The following is a 27,415-nucleotide window of genomic DNA, read 5'->3' as shown; positions in this document are numbered from 1 at the left end:
ACTCACTTGTTGCCTGATCGTTTTCCGCACTATGCCAGACTTTCCCGCATTCCTCGGATTGATCCCCTGTTACCAACCTCGCCTGCCCCGGACTCTTCTGCCTCGTCTCTGCCCCGGTAAATGCATCAGCCTTCTGTCCCCGACCTCGAGTTCTGCCTCTGCACCTCCCGGTTCTGTCTGCCTGTTCCCGTGGCTGTTTTGCGTATTACCGGCTGGAGTTATCTGTGAGTCTGCTCATTCCCGATTTCCTTCTGTTTGTACTGTCCTGAATAAAGACTCATTCCAACTAGTCCTCGTGTCTGTCAAACTGCATCTGGGTCCTTTGTACACCTGTCACAGCATTTATCAAAACGAGTAGCAGTCAAGGTAGACATAAAGAGAATAAAGGATAGAATACAATGCCAGATACACACACATTTCCACATGTATATGTTTTCAATCATATAAAAGAATCTGAATGTTTGTAGCAAACTACAAATAGGATCTAACGAGATGTAACTTTTTCTGCAGATTCCTGTTCATTCTTTGAAGGCTACTGGACACTCTCTAACTCGACTGCAGTCTTTTGCCACCGCCCCCTATTGCTGCTGTCACCTGATCTCATCCGTTTTCCAGGCGAGGCACAGCAAAAAATTGCTTTATTTAAAGCTAGGCTAAAGCTAATATTTTATATCAACATGAATACTTCTATGTGAATGGGGTCAATTGTTGTGAAAAACCCACAGAGTTATTCCCTACTCTGCAGCTCTTGGAGCTTTAAAGCTCATTTCAGTCTGATTTCCAGCAGCAGGCAGCATTTAGCAGCGAAAGAGCAGTTTCAATGTTATAATGGTATACAAATATTGCTTTATGTCTGCTGGATAATAGAGCAACTGGTTGCTAATACATTAGCCTTATGAACTGAATGGGGTCCCCAGCAATACTCCCACTAAGCATGAGGTAGATCCAATGAGCAGTTCTGGGGATATGCAAAGGACACCAGACAGACAGAGATTCCTTACTTAATAAATAGATTCCTTATGTGAACTAATGAGTAAGCAAACCACAGTAGTCTCTGTTCTTAACACAATTAACAAAGTCAAATCATTCCGTAATGAATGTTGAGCTTTTTATGCCTTCTGCTGCTGTCTTTGACATCAGGATGTCGGCTATGCACTGGGAGGCCAGACGGCGTCAGAGTGCTCTGGACCGCAGGATGGCTAGAGACAAACAGCAGGTAAGTAACATGTTGTAATGAACTATTAATAAGCAGGTTTCCAGGTTGTGACTGCTGTGGTTGAATGGAACTTTTATTAAGGTATTATACTTTAAATGGCAGGTCCATTATTTATAATTGTTTATGGTCTTTATATAATTCTGTAGCGTCAAAACAGATGTATGTTTTAGCGTCAAAATGCCATTTCCCCAGATACACATGTAAACACATGATGATGTTGCAACATATATACATTCATTATTATCCATGTTCAGTGCATTACCTACAGTTACTTAGACGGCGGTTGGCACTCTTGCAATTTGGACAGTACGTTAGTTACTGATGTGAAAGTCACCCAATATCACAAAGAAACAACCAATCGCGGCAGTGGACTCCTGTGTTCTGTGAGTTATAAGCAGTGAAAATATTGTGAATACAGCTTACGCTTAAAATGACATTGATCATTTAAGGTGGGCCTTTTTTTTAGGAGGAATAAATATGTTTTGCTGTCAGTGAGTAATAAATAATGATTTGATCGTGGTTCATTAATATGAAACATTAACAATGCAGTCATTCCCAAGCTGCAGTGTGGTGGTGCTGATCACACCATTGTTATATACATATAATGTAGTGAAACAGGAACATAACACAGCTAGATCCTGTGGACAAAATAATATTCCCCTGTAAGACTTTCCGAGAATTCAGTATCACCTCAGGCAAATATTTGTATATATGGTGATGTTTTAAATATACAAAATATATGCAGGAGTATTGTAGTTATTTTTTTAGAGTCATTTAAAAATCGTACAGTTTTGTGATTGGTCATTCATTGAACTTCTGCTGATAGTGATCCAGCAATCTGTCTGGTCTACTTCATTATTGAACAACAGCAGGGCTGCTTGGCAACTGAGAAGGGACATGTGACACCCCAGCATGAGGTCAAACCCGTTTTCTGTGTGTATCTTGACAGTTTATATCCTGTTGCTGAGTTACAGGCTGGGTTCAGACACAAATATATGTTACATTGTTTGTTTTTTTAAGATCGGGATTAAGTAGCACTAACTAATTTATCGGTAAAATGTCACTTTTTAAGCATTTGGAAGAAAGTGATTTTATTTGCTGAGAAAAAAACTCCACATGGCACCTTTTAAATTTAATAAAGGGCATTGTTAAGAGATCTACAATTAAATAGAAGAGGTATCATTTTAAGGTAAGCCCACTGTTGGAGAGAATATGGTTTAATTTGCACTAGACAAAATGTACGAGTTGTATTCTAAAAAACTGCATCATGTTTTGTGGAGATTGTCCTGTTTCTGATGTAATAACATACTAAGAAAGTTATCCAACGATTATCCAGTCTGGAAGTCCAGAACAGAACCGGATTCTCGCTGCTTGGAAAATGATATATTGTATGATATATTTAGATGAGCTTTGGAGTTGTGCAATTCTTGAGGAGTCAAGTACTAAATACAACTCATCACTCTTCACTTATTTGGCAATTATGTGCAATGTGCTTGATTCTGTAAGTTAATACGGCTTTTTAGCTTCTGATAGCTTAACCAAACACCAAACTTTAAGCAGACTTTTTGCATGATGCGATTACATTCAAAGTCAAAACAAAGACGTGTCATTCGCTTCATTCGCATATTTCATGTATTTGCGTGTATTTGAATTATTTCGATTGAGATTTACTTCCTGGCATCAGACATTCTTCCTGCAACAGTGATGCGAGTTTAACACAAATGATCATGGGATCATACTTGAATAACACCTCTCGAGCAAGGTAAAAATGTGCTTCATGTTTGTGGTGAACACAGTATTAGTACAACATATTGTGAAATACACTTTAACTTACTTACTGCTCAGATTGATACCACTCTCATGTGTGTACAGTTAATATGAAGCTACCACCAGAAACTGGTTAGCTTAGCTTATTACAAAGTCTGGAAAAAAGGTCAGGGAACAGTCCAACTAGCCTGGCTCTGTCCACAAGTGACAAAATCTGTCTACCAGCCCCTTTAAGGCTCACTGAGTAACGTGTAATATATATTGTTTAATCCTTAAAAGAAACAGAAGTAAAAATTACGCAACATTAAATCTAGTTTTCGGGTTATTGAACGGACTGGAATAATTGACACTCAAATGTATATTTTTGGCTTGCTCTTCTTTTGTCCATTATTATGAATTTAAACATTTTTAATTCCAACCTTTTAATTATTCAAATTATTTAGCAAGCATATAATTAATTCAAAGAATAAATATATTTATTTGTTCAGATGATTAGTTGCATTTCCAAAAAAGTCCCAAGAATTTGCAGTTCAACCAAGCAGAGCTACTTTCCTTGTAAAAGTATTTGGTGGGAAGTGAAGACTTTTCTTTTTGCTTCAGGTTGCCATGGTAGAGGTGTAACAATTCAGTCATATAATACATGTTACAAATTCCCTTTATTCCTTTCAGACATTATCTATTTCCTGCATCATGCACTGTTGTGCACTATAATTATGCTAACATATTAGCATGTAACAGAGGAGACAATGATGTTTTGTGATGAGGTCATAAAGTAGAGATGATTTAGTCTTGCTAGATTTGGCCTCTGTGGTATATTTTTAGGTCTGGCACAATACAGCGAAGGCCCCAAGGTCTTTGTCCTTATATGGGAAGAGGATGTTCAGGATACCATGGGAAAAAGATGTACAGGAAACCAGGGGTGGAAGGGTAGATGTTTAGACTAACGGAGCCAAATACATGGTCTGGACTTCATCCCAAATATGAATAACATGCATCCTATATAAGGAGGGTTAAGAGCCCGAAAAGGAGGGAACTCACAGATTCGACTCGAGACCTCCGGGCGCTCTAGACGTCCGTCATGACATGTGTTGCTTGTTTGTAATAAACCTCATTATACCAGCAAGAACAGTGTCCGCGGAGCATCCTTTCTCATCACTTCAACAGCACTGTCGCATGAAAGATACGACACCTCCTACAAAAGTTGTAATTTTCTTTTAATTGGCTCTTTTCCACTGCTTTTGCTTTGTTTGAAGCTTCAGTTTACCTCTTACTTTACAGCTGTTGCTGAGGGGATCTGAGACCAGCTGCATTGCAACCAAACCAAACACAACACAGGAGCAAACAGGTATCACTATACTTAACATGGACATATTCAGATGTACCATCAATTACCATCTGTGAGCTTTTGAGAACAGCCACCTTTGAAGATGAGGTGATAAACTGATCATTATATACTTATTTTCCACTGCAGAACTTGTGTATTTATTATTATGGGTAAGCTTTTGTTCCACTGTTCTTTTACCGCTTTAAGGACTAGTTCCTGGAACTAAACTTCCGCGCTGCTCAGAAAGTCAAGTTAACTTTATTTATATAGCGCAAAACACAACAGAAGTTATCTGACACTTTTAATATATAGCAAGTTTTCACTGAAAGCTTCTCAGGTGGTTCTGTGTATCAAACAGTTTGGCATGTCAGCTTAGCCTGCTGCAGCTGGAAACAAGGTTGATGACAGCAAAGTTTGCATGCTGGACAACCAAACTAAAAGTCTCTCTAAAATGATTGGCTAGTGTTGCTTTAACATAATAAAAATTCTACGCATGCATTAAGTTTTTCACGTATTGTTCCCAGCTGGTAGCCAGTGTCCCCACTGTAAGGGCAACCTGAAGACACTTGTCTATCACAGTTCCAAGATCTCCAACCGGTACTCAGTAAGTATCCACACCTTCACTGTCTTAAACCCTCTCTTTTATCCTTCTCTCCATGACTCATATAGATATATATATATATATATATATACACACACAAGTATTCTTAGCATTATAATGCCTGTATCTTGCAGTCTTTACAGTACAACCAGCAGTGGTGAAAAAGATGAGAAACAGCACAGTTCTGACAACCTCACTGGATTACTGGACCATGTTTGGAAGCACTGATCTACAGGTCTGCATTTGGTTTTGTCCAAACTGTATCAGTGTGAGATTATCAAATAAAATAAAATCATATTTTGTGTTTATTACGGCAATCTTATCACTCCATAGAGTTTAAGACAATATTTTAGGAAGTTTTCTAATGCATAGTAACTTTGCCATGTTGAACCAGTAAAGAAACAAACACAAACTTTGACACACATTTAGATGAAAGTCCATCCATCCATCCATCCATCTCCTTCCGCTTATCCGGGGCCGGGTCGCGGGGGCAGCAAGCTAAGGAGGGTCCTCCAGACGTCCTTCTCCCCAGCAACACTTTCCAGCTCCTCCTGGGGAACCCCGAGGCGTTCCCAGGCCAGACGAGATATATAATCTCTCCAGCGTGTTCTGGGTCTACCCCGGGGCCTCTTACCAGTTGGACGTGCCTGGAAAACCTCTAAAGGGAGGCGTCCAGGAGGCATCCTGATCAGATGCCCGAGCCACCTCAGCTGGCCCCTTTCGACGTGAAGGAGCAGCGGCTCTACTCCGAGCTCCCTCCGGATGTCTGAGCTCCTCACCCTATCTCTAAGGCTGAGCCCAGCCACCCTGCGAAGGAAGCTCATTTCGGCCGCTTGTATTCGCGATCTCATTCTTTCGGTCACTACCCAAAGCTCATGACCATAGGTGAGGGTTGGAACCTTAGATGGACTGGTAAATCGAGAGCTTTGCCTTTCGGCTCAGCTCCTTCTTCACCAAAACGGTCCGGTACAACGCCCGCATCACTGCTGACGCTGCACCGAACCGCCTGTCCATCTCCCGCTCCATTTTACCCTCACTCGTGAATAAGATCCCGAGATACTTGAACTCCCTCGCTTGGGGCAGTGACTCACTCCCAACCCAGAGGGTGCAATCCACCGTTTTCCGGAAGAGAACCATGGCCTCAGACTTGGAGGTACTGACTCTCATCCCGACCGCTTCACACTCGGCTGTGAACCGCCCCAGTGCGTGCTGAAGGTCACGTTCTGAAGAAGCCAACAGAACCACATCATCTGCAAAAAGCAGGGAGGCGATTCTGAGGTCCCCAAACCGGAAACTCTCCTCCCCCCGGCTGCGCCTTGAAATCCTGTCCATGAAAATCACAAACAGGATTGGTGACAATGGGCAGCCCTGGCGGAGGCCAACACGCACTGGGAACAAGCTCGACTTTGTGCCGAGTATCCGGACACAGCTCTCACTTTGGTCATACAAGGACCGAATGGCTCGTAGTAACGAACCAGGTACCCCATATTCCCGCAGTACCCCCACAGGACTCCCCGAGGGACGCGGTCGAAGGCCTTCTCCAAGTCCACAAAACACATGTAGACTGGATGAGCAAACTCCCATGCACCCTCCAACAGACCTGCAAGGGTAAAGAGTTGGTCCGCTGTTCCACGTCCAGGACGGAATCCGCATTGCTCCTCCTGAATCTGAGGTTCGACAATCGGACGGAGCCTCCTTTCCAGCACCCTGGAGTAAACTTTCCCGGGGAGGCTGAGCAGTGTGATACCCCTATAATTGGAGCACACTCTCCGGTCCCCCTTTTGAAAATGGGAACCACCACCCCGGTCTGCCACTCCACAGGCACTGTACCCGACTTCCACGCGACAGTGAAGAGACGTGTCAACCAAGACAGCCCAACAATGTCCAGAGCCTTTAGCATCTCCGGTCGAATCTCATCCACTCCTGGTGCTTTGCCGCTGAAGAGCTTTTTAACTACCTCAACGACCTCCGCCAGGCATATGGACGAGACTTCCCCTGAGTCTTCAGACTCTGCCTCTTCCACAGAGGACGTGTTGGTCGGGTTCAGGAGTTCCTCAAAGTGTTCTTTCCACCGCTCGACAATATCCCCAGTCCAGTGTTGTCCAATGCTGAGGCCATTCGAAAGTCCTTCTCCATGGCCTCGCCGAACTCCTCCCACACCCGGGTTTTTGCCTCAGCAACCGCCGCAGCTGCAGCCCTTCTGGCCAACCGGTACCTGCCTGCTGATTCAGGAGACCCCTCGTCTCGTTATCGACCAATCTCTTACCTTACATTTTTCCCCTTACTGTACAGGCTTTTTAAATACACAAAATGTTTTGCCTTAAATTTCAACCATTTGCTGTTTCTTATAAAGTACATGCAGTTCTGAAACCAACAAATCAATCCGAAACTTTTAAGCTAATGGTTTCGGTAAAAATGATCTAATACTGGGGGTAATTTTACCAACTGGTGCAATTATACACACACACACACACACACACACACACACACACACACACACACACACACACACACACACACACACACACACACACACACACACACACACACACACACACACTTGTTAACAGTTACACACCTTGTTAACAGTTGCCTATTCACACATCAGCAGCTACGGAGCAACATATTCATTCATTTTAAGTTGTTTTAGTGTATAATATTTACTCTCTTTTAGCTGTTTTTAGTCTCCTTCCATGTCTTGAGAAAAATATCTGGCTTTTTAGCTGCTAAATGCTCCGCAATCTTCACCAGCTAGCTAACAACTGTGTCTACAGTGTACGGTGTACTTACCAGAGCTGAAAACAGTTTCCTGATGCTACTAGAGCAGATCCTGATTAAAAATGGAAATAGTTTGCAAGACATCAAAACAACGAGCCAAGAAACCTACAAGCAACCCCTTTCACACTGCACACAGTCATAACATGGAAATAACAACTAGTGCAGCTTTAAAATTGCATTTTATTTGCATTGTCATGTTGATTGCGTGTTGAGGGTACCTGGCATGCTCAGAAACCATAAGGATTCCACATTCTCCTGCTATGTGGAGGTGGAATAAAATAACTTTATTATAATACCATTTTTGTATTTTTAACATGGCTCCACAATGTATACTCTCACAATACTGACCGTATACTGTCAGTATTGTGACAGTATACATAGATGGATAACAGGTTGTTGGTTTTGGTTATATCATCATTCGACATCGTGTTATCAAGGCATGTAAATAAAACTTACAAAGAAAGTGTGTGTGATAGTTGCACTTCACATAGCATGTATGGTGTAACCTTTTATGAATCAAAGAAGCATTATTGAAGTTCAAATTTGTGAAATATACTACATTTCAAACCGTCCCTGAATGCTGCATGGAGTAACACAGCTTTAATCAGATAGAGGCAAGCACAGGGAAGATTTCCTTCCCAATCAAGCCTAAAATATGTGACTGAAGCACTGTGGAGGATTGTTTAATCCGTTACCAAAGAGTACAATTTGCAAGAACTCTGCTATTTTCCTAACCTTGAACTTTTCTTTGTTTGTTGCGAATGTGACAATACTTATTGTTGGTGCAGATACAGAATGTGGACAGGCAAGGAAGCTTTCCTACAGTAGTCACTGCAGAGAAAGGGAGTGTTAAAAACAGCTGAGAGGTAGTGCCAAACAAGTGGAATGTACATTATTTATACAATAACGATCACAATAACAAGACACTAAGCTAAAACAGAAACACATAATATTGCAGGACAAAGCTTATTATTAAAACAAACAACATTTAATAAACATTTTTTAAGCTTTAAAAAAATGATCTATTCAAAACTCACTTTTCCTTTTTTCTTTACTGTGGTTAGTCTGTCACAGTTCTGCTTCCACACTTCCCTGTCAGTAGCTCGCCCCTGTCACTCTGCCTCACTCACCTAATTAGCTCACTCAGTTCACCTGCCAGCCACTCCCTGTCACTCTGCTTCACACTCACCTAATCAGCTCACCTGCCCACACAGCTGCATCTGCTCTGTAATAACTAACTCAGTATTTAAGCTCCTGTCTCACACACACTCACAGCCAGATTGTTCTCAGCGTCATGCCAGACTTTCCAGCATTCACCCTTGGACTGATCCCCTGTTTCCGACCTTGCCTGCCCCAGACTCTTCTGCCTTGTCTCAGCCTTCTGTCCCTGACCTCGAGTTTTGCCTCTTCACCTCCTTGATTCTATCTGCCTGTTCCCGTGGCTGTTTGGCGTATTCCCGGCTGGATATCTCTGTGTGAGTCTGCTCATGCCCGGTTTCTTTCTGTTTATTCTATCCTGAGTTAAACTCATACCAAGTGTCTGTCCTACTGCTATTGGGTCCTAAATACACCCGTGACATAGTCTAAGCATTAAGTATGGTGGGGGACAACAGCCTTCTATGAGGAAAAACGTGCTGCCACAAACCATGCCAATACATTAAAAAAGAGTCATGTACATGCTGCGGCTGGTAGCTCCCATGAATTTTTATTCCTAATTTGTCTTTTTATTACTGGAGCACTGATGGCATATAACATAATACACTCATCAACATCAGATAAGATCTGATTAATTTGTAGGGAGAGGACATTGAGCCGATCACTGCCAACTCTCAAAGTCAAAAGGGAGGAGAGCAGAGTTGGAAGCTTTGCTAACTCAGCTAGGACCCAAGGCTATTCCAACACCGAATCTGCTCCTGGCTAATGTCCGGACGTAGGAAAACTAACACAGCAGAGACCTGGGTCCATTATGGCATCAATCTGCACTTGATGGGCCACCTCTAAACATCCTTTTGCCACCCTGGGCCAACCCAGTTAAAAAAAAAACAAAAAAAAACAAACTAGTATCTCAACCCCCCACGTGTGTAAAGGCATCAAGTCTTCTAACAATATTTATGTAAATCTGTTGCTGATTTCCAATATTGTAAAACACTCAAACCACATAAAAGAGGAAATGTACCTTTTTATGTCGCCTCTTTAATCCACTTTTTTCCCCAGTTCAGAAACAAACACACTGGGTACATCCCAAGTCTCTGGGTACATCCAAAGTCTCTTAATTGCATCCCCGTTTCCTTCACTTGCATCTTTCCTTGCATTTTAGTCCCTCCCACCAGGGATGCATGGAGACGCAAGGAAACCATGCGAGGAGAGAGGAAACGTGGAAATGTGTTTTAAGAGAAAAAGACATCCTTATTTGAAGCAACGTCCGTTTCTCATGACAGCGGCACAGCTGGAGCTGCTGACAGCGCTCACTGGAGAAGTATCCCTTAAGGGCTTTCTGCCAGAATTGTCTTTTAATTTGAAGCATGATATTGTTCTAAACCTGACAAAGTAAGTATTTTAGCCTTAACCCGGGGACATTTCTTGGAGAAAGCCCTGAATAGCCAACACCGTTACTTTTATTAACATTTCCAAAATGTATTGCAGACTGAAATAAAGTCTATAGATGAAGACTTAATTAGCATAAAGAGGAAAAAAGCCATCCTTAAAATGATTAAACAAACACCGGTTTGATTCATATTGCTGCAGTGGGCAAATAAAAAATGTGACTTCAAACACAAAAGTGACATATCCACCACCTGAGACCACATTTATTAATATGTCCTGGATTGCAGAAGATAAACGAGTAAAAATACTAACAGATGTGTGTTAATGCTAATTAACCCTTGAAATGCAATACAGTTCACTCACTGCCATTCTGCAGTGGAATGTAGGACACCATTAGGTACATTGATAAACTACCAGCTGTAACTCATGAAGTTAATTTAAAAAAAGAAGGTACCAGGCCTATATAAGTGTCAGACAAAATATTTTCACTATAAAAGAAAAATAAGATGTACATAAAATCTTTGCTGTGTGCTACAGGAATTTATAACATGCTCTAGCAAGAGCAGAAATGTTCAAGGCGCAGAAGGGCAAAATTGCAGCGTGCAATTGTGTTTAATAGGAGGTACATCATACACACGTCAAGTTTAATGCTGTATGAGTGGTTCCACAAATTAGAATAATTAAATGTTAAATAACTTGTAATCATAGTTTAGAAAAGCTAGGTGTGGGAAGTAACTATCTTCTATATTTTGTAGATGGAGTTGGACACAGAGCCAGTCAATGTGCAGCTCAATCCCCATGTGCCAGTCCTTGCTGTGTCCTTTGAGGGCCAGAAAGACCTCATGGCTGACTACAGGCTGGGGTGCCAGTCCATGGAGGCCCTTTTGAGGATTCTGCCATCAAAGAACACACAAGGCTGGATACATGAGGTGCATTTATTGATTTCAATTTACTGATTGGCACACGGCTTATCATACAGTGTGATGTCCCGGGCCTTCAATGTTCCAAAGACTGGTGCACAATGGAGTGGGGGTGAACAAGGCGGACATGGCCAGGGGGACCGACTGGTATGGCTGCTCTCCGCTCCACTTGTGCACCCTGTGGAGTTGCAGGACCGTGATTAATTTTAGAACTTAAGGACATGAAGACCTGGGACACCACACATTATGATAAGCCGTGTGCCTCTAAAGCAACTTTTTAATTTGAAGTTATATACATATTTTTAAGTTTGTGTTGTGCAATACCCTTCTAAAGTATATAAATTAAAGTATTTTTTGTGCTGTTTACAGGTTGTCATTATTCTGGTTTGTTCCCAACATCTCCTTGCCTGTTTTTGAAAGTCTTCTTTAATTCAACACTTTAGCTCAGCTCATCTTTAACAGTTTGTGCTTATAAATGTACTTATTTTACAGTGTGTCAAATGACATGCTATGAATAAAAACTTGGACAAAGTGTTATGCCACACTTCAGTCCTTATAGCATAACTCTGGAAAAGAAATGTTCGAAGAGACCTTTGACTTATGCAACTACCATCATAGACCCAGGTTTTGACACTGAATCAAGATGTTTATGAACTGAAATTTATTCAGAAATTGGTTTGACTCAATTTCGTAAAACAAAACTGTTAAACCTTCTTGGCTGAATGCCGCTTTCCTGTAAACAGGTGGTCATTCTGTTCTATATTTGATTAGTTTCTACGTGCCTTCGTCTGTCCCTGTTAAATGAGAGAAATTTCATGTCAGTGAACTCGCGCACATTATTTCATTCGCATGACATATTTAACAATTAATACACAACTGTTTTACCGTATATCGGTTACATGGTTGTTGAAATGATCAGATGAACCTAAATTGTGTGAGCCACGTGTAAGCCAGTACTTTTCTTAGCGTAGTGACTTGACATGTCAACAAACGTGTTTTTCTTTAAACCGAGATACGATAAATAAGGATGTTTTACAACACGCTCGTTAAGGAGGTGCTGTTATGACATGATTTAACAGGTTGTGGATAGAATAAACGTAAGCACATGTTGCATTAGTGTAACGTTATATTTCAAAGCATAAAATTGCATCGGGGCACTTACACTTGTGTAGTTTCTCCACCTACTCTTTCAAATATGCCAGCTGTCAATTGAAGGCGGAGTCAGCGGACCACGTCGTTTTTTTTTGAAAATTTTTTATGCTCCACGACTTCCTGGAAGGCAGCTTTCGCTCATGGCTCCTAAGAGATCCCTCCTCGCTTCTCACTCCTCAGAGCCAAAATAGTTTTGGGACGGCCGTCAATATGGCGGCGCAGAACGACTTCCGGTTCAAGCGAGGACAGAGGAGCGAGGAAACGACAAAATAAGAGACTAAATTTCCTCCTCGATTCCCTCACTTGGGTCGTTTCATGCGAGGAGAGGGGAAACGAGGAAATGTGTTTTAAGAGACATGAGACGTCCTTTCCTCTGGAGCTTCACTTGAAGCGACGTCCGTTTCTGATGACGGCGGCTGCTGATCACAGTTGATCCGCTGTCAATCGGCTTCAACAGCTGGAGAGACTTTTGATTTTGTGTCTGCACACATGATCACTGTACTAATATTAATAATGAAACAAAGTAATCACTGCCAGAGTATAAATGTATTTCTCTCTGCAGCCTGTTACCTGTTTATCAGAGTATTTATACTGTGTTCTGTGTATTTATACTGTGTTTTGTGTCCTGCTCATAAGCGCAGGACCGATTTCTACCGGCAAAATGAGTTTGTCTTATTTATTAATTATTAACGTCGGTATGTTTTGAAATTCAGGTTTTTTGAAGTCATTATTAAGTCCAATCAAATAACTGATGAACAATGAGGGGGCGTGTTGGCTCGCACAACACTTCCTGGAAGGATGCTCTCGTGCATCCTCGCTCATGGCTCCTCAGAGATCCCTCCTCACTCCTCACTCCTCAATCCTCGCTCCTCAGAGCCGAAATAAGAGCTTTGTGACGGCCGTCAATATGGCGGCGCAGAACGACTTCCGGTTCAAGCGAGGAAATGACAAATAAGAGACTTGGGAAGTACCCTTGGGATGTACCCTCTTAATTGTCATTTCCTCGCTCCAGCGGCCGCCATCATCAGAAACAGACGTTGCTTCAAGTGACGCAACAGATCCAGATGCGTCTTGTGGAAGTGACTAAGACGCAAGGAAAAGACGCAAGTGAAGGAAACAGGGATGCAAATAAGAGACTTGGGATGTACCCACTCTCTCATCTGGTCTCTCAAGTCAAAATTCAAGCTGTTCCACTCAGCGTTCCCCCTAGAGGCTCTAGAACTTCTATTGTGTTCGATGGATATGCAATGTTTTTCTTTTTAATTTGTTTTAGATTTTTGTGTGTTTGTTTCAGGAGGTTCTTTTTAATTTGCAGCGCGTTTCCGTCGTTTGAAATATTTTGGGGATTTTCTTTCTCAACCAAGATGACGCCACATCCTACCCACTAGACCTTTCACTTTGCATTTTATAGCATTGTTTTCGCTCAAAAAAGACAGGATTTGCTATTGTTGTGAAAGCTGTTAATGCCTTATAGAATTTTACTATCAGGAAGATACGGTACGTAACACTGGCAGCTCACCTCAGGTCAGGGTCTTTTCAGATTGACAGGGATAACAAAAGAGTACTGGAAAGAAGGAAAAAGGCAGAATCATTCCCATTGCTCAATCCAAACATATTCACACAGCCCACAAATTACATTCATCAATATTACAAAATTTGTAATATTTAGTAGTATTTTTCTGATATCAAGACACAACAATATTGGCAAGTGCATGGGAGATCATCTGAAATAATCAAACTGCTGCAATGATATGGAACTATGTTCCACTGTTATTCATTACATCAGACAAAACTACATGCAAAGATCACCAAATCCTATTACAGAGATTGGAGCATCTTATAGGCATTAAAGGAACCGCACTTAGCTGGTTTAAGTCGTATTTATCAGACCGATCTCAGTTTGTATATGTAAACAATGAAAGCTCGATGAAAACCAGGCTTAGTCACGGAGTTCCACAGGGGTCTGTTCTTGGACCTATTTTATTTACCTTATATATGCTTCCCTTGGGGAATATTATCAGAAAACACTCAGTAAACTTTCATTGTTATGCAGATGATACCCAGTTATATCTATCAATTAAGCCAGACGAAACTAACCAGTTCTCTAAACTTCAAGCATGTCTTACGGACATAAAAACCTGGATGACCTGTAACTTTTTAATGTTAAACTCTGAAAAAACAGAAGTTATCCTACTAGGCCCAGATCACCTTCGAATTCAATTATCTAACGATATAGTTTCTCTAGATGGCATTGCTCTAGCATCCAGCACTACCGTTAAGAACCTTGGAGTTATCTTTGACCAGGATCTGTCTTTTAACTCTTATATAAAACAGATCTCAAGGACAGCCTTTTTTCATTTACGTAACATTGCGAAAATCAGGCAAATCCTGTCTCAAAGTGATGCAGAAAAACTAGTTCATGCATTTGTTACCTCTAGACTAGATTACTGTAACTCCTTATTATCAGGCTGCTCTAATAGGTCTCTTAGATCTTTACAGTTGATCCAGAATGCTGCAGAACCTGTTCTAACAAAAACTAAGAAAAGAGATCATATTACTCCAGTATTAGCTTCTCTGCACTGGCTCCCTGTTAAATCAAGAATAGAATTTAAAATTCTTTTACTTACCTACAAAGCTCTAACTGGTCAGGCACCGTCTTATCTTAAGGAACTTATAGTTCCATATTACCCAACTAGAGAGCTGCGCTCAATCAATGCAGGGTTACTTGTGGTTCCTAGAGTATATAAAAGTATATAAAAGTACTATTACTATTACCTGTACCATTAAGCATTTTAGCTTTACTTCCACCCTGAAGCCCTTTTGCTTTCTCGTTCTGCAGGTTTCCATGAATCGTTGTGGTACCTGGACCGTAGTCGTGCCTCCTGCTGTGAGCCGACTGACAGCCACTGCTACTTCGATTATTATTATTAGTCACATTACTATCCCTATTTTCATGGCTATAATTCTACTGTAATAATTGCTGCTGTTATTATAAGTAGTCTTATTATATGAATCATTTATGTCATATACATTGAATGTGTTGTATCTAAGAACTGTTATGCTGCTCATTCTGTACACATGACATCTATTGCATTCTGTCCATCCTGGGAGAAGGATCCCTCCTCTGTCGTTCTCCCATAGGTTTCTTCCTTTTTTCTCCCTGTTAAAGGGTTTTTTTTAGGGGAGTTTTTCCTGTGCCGATGTGAGGGAAGGACAGAGGATGTCGCATGTGCACAGATTGTAAAGCCCTCTGAGGCAAATTTGTAATTTGTGATTCTGGGCTATACAAAATAAACTGAATTGAAACTGAATTGAAAGCAAAAACCTTTACTCTATGACTCATTTTGTAAGTCGTATTACAATTGCCATAAGAAAACAATATACCAGATAAAAAATAAAACCAGTATTTAGACCACGAAACCCTTTCAAAAAAAGGTTGTCTATTAAAAAGTTTTTTATCATAATCATTTCAGGTTCAAGTTCAGTTTTCTGTGTTGTCTTTCTTGTTGTCTCTGCAGACATCCAACTTCCATCAGGTAAAATGTTTGTTAAAGCTTAATGCTGGTCTTATTGTCAACAAATCCATGACAGTAATATCCTAGTCAATCTCTGTTGTAGAAATGTATTAGACACGAAGGAGTGTGATTTTTTTTTTTTGGTACCCCACATCACTCGCTAAAGACAAGGCATTGTCACTCCATGATTGGCCAACAGGGTAAATGCACCAAGCTGCACTCAATTTTTAACTAGGAACCAGTCCCCACAACTTGCACAGGTGATCTCAATAACCCTCCAATCAACTCAGGGAAATTGTGACATTCAGCAAAAAAATGAATTAGAATAAAGGGAAATGACAGCAAGTACCAAAGAATGAGGGACTGCTACATGCTGACGATGTAAATCTTTAGTAGCAGCTCAGAAATATATAGTCTCATTTTTTTCAAAAATTCTCAGTAATTTACTAAAACTACTGGGCCCTGAGGTTTTTATCAAATGTTATTCAAACAGAGGGAAGTGCATTTGCTGGGGACTATGTTCAGCTGTGTATTAATCCAGTTGTGGTATCCTCAATTTAACCATTGAGAATTCACTGAAAGGAGAAAGTGGCCTGTGTAAAATCACACAGTTCCACCTCCACACCTGGATTCTGCTGAGTACAATCAGTCTGATCTGATGGGGCTCCCTGAAAACTTATTTCAACCAGGGCGGGGCCTTGTGTACCTAACGAGCTTCCTCTTTGGCTCGCATTGAGTGGTCTCGTAACTTGTTGGATAAACGTTTACCTAAAAAGTTGTTTATTCACTTAATCTTTGGCTTGAACCCAAGATTAAACCTACAGGAGTAGGAGTAGGACTTCAAATATAGATCATTTTAAATTTGTTGGTGGTGATTGATTTACACTTGGATTTGTTATCCTTGTACTGCTGGGAAAGCTCTAACCATGGGGAATACCTTAACAGCACTAAGCGCTTTACACGTGGCGCATGTCTACAAAGAAAACCTGTCAATGTAATTTTAGGTTGTTAACAGTTAGCTGTGAGCAAGCATGTAAACCTTATCCAATATCGCATGGAAATTGGTATTTAGCATGACTGGACAGTGTTAATATAAAAAGCACCTAGATCATTTGTACAAATTAACATAACTGAAGCGTGCACCGCTACGACCTGCTAAACCATGACCATCTGTGTGAAATAATATAAGTTTTGAGGGAGTCCCCTGATCTGTTGGCCATTAAGCAGCTTCACTTGAGCAATTGGGGGCACTTCAAGGGCACTTCAGTTGTGGTAATGGGGGAGGGGCAAACACTGCTTTTTCACTCTCCCCCACCTGGACAGAGCAAACCACAGTCCAACAAGCTAGTCGTAGCAAGTAGCTAATTATTTAACTTATAAATCATTTAGGTGCTTATGATTTAAAGTTTTTGCAGTAAAGATATTTTACACACTATTCTTAACCATCCTTGTTGCTACAGTATATTGTACAGTGGTCCCTCCCTAGGTGATAATATCTCTTCCTGTGAGGTTTGGGTGTCTTACTATTATGATTGATAGAGGTTTGACAGAGGTGACGTTCTTAATGGAAACTGTTCCCACCATAGTGTCAAAGTTCAGGGCCTGCATGGTCAGATTGTAGGCCTGCACCATGGTGAAGTTATGGTTAGTGATGTTCAGGACATTCTAAAAGGAAACAAAGTGTATTATATTTTCTAGTGTCACAATAATGATACCCTACTGTTTGCTTTATTAATGTTTTTCTATTAACAAATGATGCCACAGTTTTTCAAGATATCAGTGTTTTAATCTGGTTTTAGCACTTTAGCCCAACCTATCACAATGTTTTTAGGCTGAAAAAAAAAATCGGGTAATAACTCGTTTGATATTACTTTTTAGCAGGAATGCATATCATTACAAATTATTTAAGCTTCCATTAAATTTATATTAATTTACGATAAAAATTGCACTGAGCACAACAATTTACAGTGTTAAAAATAAACCTTCATACAATAAGAAAAACTCAGTGCTTCCTAGTGTTTTGCACTTCAGTACTGACATGAGGCCCAGACAATTTATCAGTTGAGCTTTACTTAACATAGAGCAGCTGTAAAGCTATAAAGTCTAAAATAAGGTCCTCATGAGTCCAACATTGTTTCAGTATGCTGTATCTACATACTGTATTCTACATCCTTGGTCCAATTTCATTGAGCAGTTGCACACGTTCATGACTTATCCTTGTTGTTCATCCAAATATGACAAACAAACAAAGGAGCATTCCTCTTACTATTGTGAGGTCGCCATCTTGTTTTCTAATGCAGATGTGTGGAATGTGAATCAGCTTTGGTTACTACGGGGTTCTCCAGCATCTCCCACAATCTGAACACATGCAGCTTAGGTTGAATGATTACTCTAAATTGCCCCTAGATGAGAATGTGAAGGTGAATGGTTGTCGGTCTCTAAATGTCAGCCCTGCGATAGTCCAGCCCCCCACAGCCCTGAACAGGATAAGCATTGAAAGATAATGGATGATAGTTGGCTCTCTAGGATAGATTGTAGAAAACTTCTCATTCTTAACAAAGACTAAACCAGGGGTCACTGTGTGTGTGTGTGTGTGTGTGTGTGTGTGTGTGTGTGCGCGCGCGCGTGCGTGCGTGCGAACAGAGTTCAACCACTAAGTTCCTTTATGGTCGTGAGAGCAGTTCCTGAATTAAGTTGATAAGTTTAGATTGTCTCATAGACACTTCAGTTTATAATGGCTGTTTCTCAATAAGTGATTTTTTTAAGCGAGAATGTAGTTGTTAAGACTTAAAATATGCGGTCGATTTATCAAGATAGAGCCTGCTTGAAAATAGCTCCGACGTTTTTCGGAGATATGAGAGTTCCAGATAGATGACCGGGCGGTGAGTGCTCATGTATCCCGTTGACAACAGCCTTATCTCGGCAAGGCCTTTCGAAATGTGCCGCTGGCTCTGGTGTCTCTGTAGTGGTTAAACATGAGATATAACTCGTTTGGGGGATATCTAACGAGCAATCTTTGCTCTCTGATTTTACATCTATTACTAGTTCCCGTGCAAATTGGTTTGGCAGAGGGCAAAGTTAAGTTTCATAACTTTACATATATATTGTTCAACTTTAACTTTGCACCAAGTTAGAGCCCTGCCTTTGTACTTTTGACCAATTTGTTTTGCTTGTCTTTATTCCCTATTATACACACTTTTTATAATTGCTATTATTGTGCAATCAAACTAACATTAAAGCAATATTTTATTCAAGGGACAACTGAGGAAACCCAGGCCCTCATTGCCTGTATGACTGGGTAAGGGATGGAGCCAGATTTGTGCTGTCTCCATTCATAATGATTAATATCTTATTGAAGAGGCAGTGTGTCACTCTGTGTCACTCTTTGTTTATGTTTTTTCCAGGGACTTTGTAACCACTTCTGACCTGGAAATAACTGCCAAACAGGCCAAAAAGAAGTAGAACAACAACAAGTTTGCTGCAACAACCAGGGGCGGACTAATGGAGTGCTGCCCCCGGAGTGCAGCATCCATCTGACTGTACCACTGCCAGGTGGTACAGTCGGTCTATTATGTATTATATTTATTGCTTATTTATGTGTTTTTACTATTTGATATTTATTAAACTGTTTTCTAAATATGAATTGTCTATCAATTGTTGAAGTCTACCAGAATAAAATTTCCCTCTAACCTCTGAGCTGTTTGATCCGGTGCTTACTGTTATTAATGTAATCTATTTATTTCATTGCTTGATAGGCAGTGTAAGAGCACACCTATCTTCCCAGGTTCTGAGTCAAAAAGTTACAGTAGCCTACATGATTACTGTATTATAGACATGAAATGTCCTGTTTCTGTTGATGTCTGTCCTGGTTAATGACTAATGATGTGCGTGGCACAGATGAAGTACAGGTAGGCTACTTCTTGCACTGATGTATTGTGATGTTTGTGCACCTAACTGTCCAAGGCCTGTCAGACTGAGTATCCGCCTCTTTATGTTGAGTACCAAGAAGACAAATGGCAGGTCTGTATGTGGAATGTATGCTAATCCATTCCAATATTAAACTAAAGTATCAAACCTCCCCTGAACTTGCCAGTTTATCAGGTAGGCCTAGATAAAGCTAATGTAGTCAAATATAACAGCCCTGTATATACATGTTAACTTCAGCAAGGTTATAATGTTGCTTTTTTAAAATGTAAATAGTTTTTCAGAGGTGTTGGTCCATCCCATGTATATGAAGGGTAGACTAAATATTAGAAACACCTCTCAGTATAACGTTACAGTTCAACAGCACCACAAACCAAGCTGACACAAAAAATAAATCACCACCTCTAAAACATTAAATAAAGACTTTATACAATATTAAACTGCATTAGTTTTTAACCTAGGTATGCCTAATCATGCCTAGGTATGCCAAGTAAACAGTCAAGTCTACATATAAATGATAGTAGACAGGTTAAAAAGCATAGGATGATTAGACAAACGTACAAAGCTAGAGGGACAGGCTAATATGGCCCGTCCTCCTCTTCAGCTTCTCTATAACGCGCACTGACAGCAACGGCAACCAGCCTCTTTTCCATTTTGATGTCCTAATAATTTTTATTATTATAATTATATCATATTATTATATTATAATTATATTATAAATTATATTATATTATATCATTTCATTTTATATTATATATTATAATATTATATAAATATAATATATATTATATTATATATTATATATTATATCATTATATATTATATCATTTTCATTTTATGTCAATATATATTACAGTGAAGATAACCGGAGTAGACAGGAGCCATGGCTCTGGTCAGGACGAGCTGAGAAAATGTGGGTGGGACAATTTAATGTGGAGGACCTGTGGGAGGAACAACATTTTTATCAAAGTAGATGCAATTTTCTTTATTTGTTTGTTATTTTATCTCTACTAGCATGATAATTGTCATGGATACTTTTTAAATATCATCCAGAGGAAGTGGTTGGTCCGCAGATCACACAGGCTATTTGAAGATATTAAAAGTTTAAAGTACAGAAACTGATTGATTTACTGATTCTGAGCAATCTTTAATAAAAAAAAAACCCTCATTGTGTATTTAATTTTGAGGATCTCTTTATGCTTGCATGCAATTGTAAAATTCAAATCAATGAGTTAAGTTGAGAGGACTACTGTAGTCGAAGTGCCCCTATGTAACACTATACGGAACAGAATGAAGTATAAACAAACTATATTTATTGAATAGATTATTTTCTAGCAGACATTAAGATAAGTTAATATTAACAATAACATAATAAGAAATTGTAGAAAATATACATGTAGAAAATATTCAGTCCTAACGCTATTATTCAATTAGCATTGGAGACATAATAGTAAAATAAAACCTATAGGCCTTCAGCTGTGTGGCTCCCCTAGATTTATTTTTAATACATTATAAAATATAAATTATTATAATATTTATATGATGCTGGCTTGGCTGAATACTTGCTGATAATTATTTACTGGGAGATGTGCATCCATATTGGCCAGTATGCTGAGCTAATTAAACATTTAAAATTCAATATTTGATCAGTGGAAAATGTCAATCCATTGCTTTCCATCTTGCGTTCTCTAACTAAACCTTGACTGAGAGACTAGGTAATTACATTCTTGTTTTAATACTCTGTTGGCCTTTTAGGAGAACCATCACGCCCAAATATTATCTTCTTCTTATCTTGTTATCTTTTCCGAACTGCAGTTAATGAACACCGTGGCCTGTTTGAGTTTATCAGGCTTAATAAATAGTTATATTTAACTCTCACTTAAGTCAGACACCAAGTCTCGGAACACACATTAGTATAGGTTTGGGCATTCTCTCAATAAGCAAGCATAAATGTGTTGTATCTCTGTTATGCTGCTCATTCTGTACACATGACATCTATTGCATTCTGTCCATCCTGGGAGAAGGATCCCTCCTCTGTCGTTCTCCCATAGGTTTCTTCCTTTTTTCTCCCTGTTAAAGGGGTTTTTTAGGGGAGTTTTTCCTGTGCCGATGTGAGGGAAGGACAGAGGATGTCGCATGTGCACAGATTGTAAAGCCCTCTGAGGCAAATTTGTAATTTGTGATTCTGGGCTATACAAAATAAACTGAATTGAATTGAATAAAGGATTTGATAATGCAGCACTGACACAGACCTCTGAAAACCTTGCAAAGTTGATAGAGGATGCATGACTTCAACATTGTAAAAGGTTAATGTAAAAGCTGTGACATTCATGTTGGAAAACATTAAAAATATAGTTTAGATAAAGCAGACCGTTTGTGTGGCAACTAAAATACGTTTTGCTGCTGCCCCCTTCCACAGCAGTAAATTGGTTAGCTTCTGTGCTGGTTATCTTGCCTGCTTCTCCAAACTTGAGTGCCAATCGAGGCAATACCAGGCGGCAACCTCCAGTTCCGCAAAGTGAAGCCAATGCGAAAGTGCCTCAAACTTGCATTATCTCTGCTGACCATCAGGAGGCAACTCCTCTGGTTGCAAAAATACGTATGATTATATGGAGAAAATGACTACTTCTCACTTGATTTATTTCAGTAAACATTGTGAACATGAGTTCATGGTCTCAATCTCTAGTTTCAAGTTTTCTTCAATATAGCATGATGTTCATTTAGTAAATTATTGTCTTGTTTAGAGTAAAATAGACCATACAGCAGGGTATGTTTTAGGGCATGGCTTCCTTGTGATTTACAGGTAGCTTCTGTTACCAGAGCTGTATTTGGCGTCACTACGTCACTCCTCTGCAGTCCAAAAAAGATTGCAACTGCCAAAGTCCAAGAAGGCTACAGCCATAACTTCAAAACGGCAGTTCGCAAACCAACGAGTGAGATCACGACGACTTTGAACACTTTTTATATACAGTCTATGGGTAATACACCTACTATGGATAAGTACCTCATTAAACCCCAATCCAAACTTTTCCTTTAAGGGCCCTGGGTTATTAGGTCTACTTTGCCCGGATTACTACCTCACATTGTTGTTCTCAGGCGTTTTCTCACTCTTTTCTTGTTACTAAACTAAATAAACTGGGATTTAATTGAAAGTTGTTGAATGTTTAGTCCCAGAACAAAAGTGCACTTAAGTATAAAGACAAGGGTGTCCAGATACCTTTGGCCATTTTCACAAATTTCTTGACTCATACACAACATGAAGTATTTACATCAGAGACGCCGTACCTTAATTGGAACTTTGCTTCCTTTTGCAACACATGCTTGTCCTATATGTATTAATTTCACTTAAAGGAAAATTGGCCAGCAATCCCTCATCAGTGTAATGACTTTAATTGGAGACAGATTGATTTGTACATCGTAACCATGTTCATAAAGTGCAACACAGAAAAAGAGCTCAAACTATCCAGCTTTTCTCTCCCTCCTTAAATACTTAACTTGTATACATACCCCGATATGAAAATATTTTACCTGACCTTCCCTCGTGGAACACATAACACGTAAATTTAAAAGCAAAATGACACACACGTACAATATGTGAGACTCTTCAACTTCATCCAGTGCACATTTCACAAGCAGGAGTTTGGATAAGACACGTGAAGCGGGGGTTCATTATAGAGAGGCGAAGTCCCTCCCCTTCAAGTGGACCACCATGGCACTTTATTTAGAAAAATATATATATAATAGTCAATGGTGAGAGACAAATATTATTTTAACCTGTTTGAATTGTGCAATGGATTAAAAATATGTTTGTCAATTTTAAAGATAATTTTTGCACATCAAGAATTATGAAAATAGTGGCCATGTTGGTACATTGTGTGAGACGAGATGTAGTTTCAAGAAAAGTTTCCCCAAAAAATGGAACGTTATTATGACAAACTGCAACTTTCTGGACTTGCAAAACGTTCTTTTAAATTGACAATCATCATATGTGTAATTTATGACACAATTCAAACAGGAACAAAACATTGTTTGTCTCTTGTCATTGACTACCATAAATATTTTTTCCAAAATAAGGTCCCATGGGGAACACCGGAAGGGGCGTGACTTAACCTCTCTATTACTACGGGGGGAATGCTTGATGTCTTTTAAAGGGACTGTGGCGAGATTCCTTCGAGTGAATATGATGCAAAATGTACTCTCTGGAATACATGATGTGAAGTTAAAGTAAAGTATGGTAGAGTTATTCCCTAGGAACAGTGTACATCTATCAGGAGATCAACTCAAGGGACACCTCTGGAACAAACCAACTAACCACCCCATAAAATGTTTAACTGTTACATTTGGTGGCAATTAATCCTCCCTTCTTCCCATTTTTCTCCTGGCAGTAAAGCGAATGAGCATATTTCCCAAAATGTCAAACTTTTCCTTGTTTCATCATTGTAAAGTTTGACGATGGATTAGTAAAGACAGTGCTTTTATTTGACTTTCTGGCACTGCAAAAAAACAATTTCTGTACTAAAGGTTCTTTGGATTATTAATTTATGTATCAATATTTCTACTATCAGAGATGTTTAATTAAGTTGTGTCAACTCCAAACCCAAATCCTTAAAGTCCACTCACTGGTAACATTTTGTTTTGTATTTTGTTCGAACAAAAACATCAACACGCACATACAGCAGAGCAAATTCAACGACCACACAATAAGCCTAAAAATACAACATCATCACCAAGCATTCAAAGCAAAAGCACTGTAAACAATCTTAACTTAAACTAATGAAGTCAACTGATAGTCATTGCTTCCAACTAGGAGGTTCTGTATATATTCATCAATTTGTGAAAGGAAAAAAATGTTCACATTGTTACACACTGATTGCACATTTTGATTCCAATTTAAGTTTGGAATGACCCTATTGTTAACTGTACATACTCTTCATGTGCTCTACCACAAGAAGTACACATCCTTTAAGAGAATCAGCCCACACACCTCACCATTTTGAAGAAGCACAAAACAGATGACAGGAGCGCAAAATGATATATATCAAATGGGTTTTGAGGGGATCAACAAAGCTGAATCCTATTTGAGGTCATTAAATGTACCCCTTCTGACTCAACTAAATACAGTAACTTTGAGCAGTCGTTTGTCTCTCTGGCTGATTTGTTTAGATCTTCGACATGTATGATGTAAAAAGAAGAGAAATAAAGTAAACAAAATGCGAGGAATTTCTTCAATCTAACGTTTTAACCCTCAAAACAAAATCAGGGAACACTGACAATGCTTATTGTGAGAGCCAGCTTACAACAACAACAAACAGGTCCAGAGAATGTTTGTAAGATGGGGGAGTCAATATAAGCAATTGACTGAATAGTCCCTGTGACCTGCAAGTGCAAACACTATCTAAATCCAAAATAACTTTATGGGGAATGTTGTTTATTTTCTGCTTTCAGTAGTCATGAACTAGTCATCAATCTTCAGTAGATTAAGCATACAGTACAGTGAGAGGTGTGCGGAAACCCTTTCTATGCTCCAGTGATATGGACATAAGTTATAAAAATAATAATAATAATAATAATGCTATACTGAGCATAGATGATGTATTTGTACCCAGCTCTAAGAATCATGATATAATGCTTTTTACCAACATGAACCCATAAACATGTTGCTCCAACGCAAGCAGCATCGTTAACATGCTTGCCTGCCTACAGTGCTAGTCATTGGGATAGATGTCATTTTATATCACGATATGTGTCACAAGTTACTGGATAATCCAATAACATCTCTCGTAAATCGTTTTGCAAAGTTCATTGATTTGCAACACTTCCTGCAACAACTTGCCTACCACAACAGTAGTCATTTAAAAGATGATTCCCTCTTTAAAATAGGCCTAAAGCTGGGACCTAAACCTGGAACCCGCATTTCTGAGTCCAGTACCGGCTGAACCATAATTGGTACTGCCAATTTTGAGACCTGGACCCAAGCCAAGAACCAAAGACTACTTTGTGAGACTAATGCAATGCATTACCACACTCTGAGTATTGGGCATTGCATACCTACTGTGTCCCACATATGAATTAAGTTAACTGGCACAGCCAGAGTAAGAAAACAATTTTCTAAATATGTTGCAATGTCAAGTGGGCCGAGAGTTCTTCTTGGACCCAGGTTATTTGTTACCTGAACTCTTAAGACAGGTGAGGTTCAAATCATCCTTTGCAAACTGGAAAATCATTAGGGACTTAAGATTTTGCACAATGTTAACATGACTTAACATGGCGCCATTCCAGCAGTTTACTTTTTGTTTAGTGTTTCAATCATGCCAAAAATGCAGTGACTAGCTCTCTTAGCTTAGCTACATCTTATGGAATGTGCAGGGATAATTTTTCGAGGATGCGCACAACAGAAGGGATCAACCATGCTCATACAAACACATAATTAAAAGGAAGTATATCAGTGCTCTGAGCTGTTTTGCGTAACTTCAATGTGGATTTCCAATCTGTGACTCACTATCATGTGAACACATGCTCTGACTAAGTGGCGCCAAAGCGACCCGTGATGTGGATCTCCCCCTATGTTTGTCTGTGCAGATCTGTATACTTGATATTATCTTGCTGCGTTGTGTCCCAGGTAAAAGGGCAAAGCAGCAATGTGCTATGTGTAGCATTTCAACAATTATTATTTTGATGTGGGAATATTATCTCTGCTAGCCACTGAGCTCTGATCTTACATTAACATTAAAATCTGTAACATTACTTCAGAGGATGGAAGTGCAACTGTTACCTAACAGTGAAGACACAGCTTCACGTTAGCATGCTGTGTCACATAAAATTTGTTGTTGGTGGCTTTTATCAGTTTAAATACTTTTCCATGCTTTACAAAGGAAATAAAGTAGTGCCCTTCCAGGCTGCAGTGGGACTCAATTTTAGCAAATGCTAAATGCTACACATATTTGAGACTTGAAGAACACGTCTCTTTCCTCGTCCCTCGTTAAATTTCTATGCAAAGCACCTGCCCTGCCACTATCAAAACCTAAGCTGAAAGTAATACTACAGACAGTGGGTGTTTGATGCTCCAGTGCAATTTCCCAGAGAGTTAGCTGGAATGTCTCCTTAAGTGGCCGTAGAGAGAATTTATCTTAATCCAACTGGACCAATCAGAGGAGAGATGGGGAAAAAAGTGGAAGGCAAAAAAAAAAGTTGGTGAGCAGAATTGAATTTCTCTCTTCCAGTCTTTCCTCCTCCTTGTTTAATCTCGTTCTCTCTCCTTTTCTCCTCTTCCTAAACTTCTTCCTCCTCGCTCTCTCTCTGTCTCTCGTCAGTAGCGTGTAGAGTACCAGTCATTGTCAGTCATCTGAACGAGCTCGTTGACCACGTCCAGTAGGTTGTAGTTGTATTTCTTCAGCAGCCGCTGGTTCAGCGGCCGGTCCCCAAAACCCATCTCCACCAGCACAGCCATCATGGTGTCTTGGGTGGATGCATCCACTGGAGGCTGCACAGAAACAAGCAACATATGAACTGACCAAGTTAACAACTGACCTATGCGCGGCGATATTTGTATAGAGGCAATAGATATAATACATCAAAATAATGTTTTGTGATAATGTGGTGACTCTCAGAACCACAATCAATGTTAAATGAATGGTTCACATTTAACGATTTGTGGCAGACAGTCGCTCAGATTGC

At 39.8% G+C, this 27,415-nt stretch overlaps 1 protein-coding gene across 1 annotated transcript in view; it reads right to left on the bottom strand.

Annotated features, from left to right (window-relative positions):
- Positions 1-23,121: 23,121 nt before the first annotated feature.
- nbr1b (NBR1 autophagy cargo receptor b) overlaps positions 23,122-27,415 on the bottom strand; it is a 39,900-nt gene continuing 35,606 nt past the window's right edge. Inside the window, exon 23 of the mRNA XM_054607192.1 lies at positions 23,122-27,221. Coding sequence (XP_054463167.1) covers positions 27,048-27,221 — 174 coding nt within the window. The 3' untranslated portion in view covers positions 23,122-27,047. The remainder of the gene's footprint in view (positions 27,222-27,415) is intronic.

Source organism: Anoplopoma fimbria, chromosome 11 (assembly GCF_027596085.1).
Source record: "Anoplopoma fimbria isolate UVic2021 breed Golden Eagle Sablefish chromosome 11, Afim_UVic_2022, whole genome shotgun sequence".
In the NCBI taxonomy this organism is placed as follows: Eukaryota; Metazoa; Chordata; class Actinopteri; order Perciformes; family Anoplopomatidae; genus Anoplopoma; species Anoplopoma fimbria.
The sequence above is the reverse complement of the archived record's forward strand: the minus strand, read 5'-3'. Positions and strand labels throughout refer to the sequence as shown.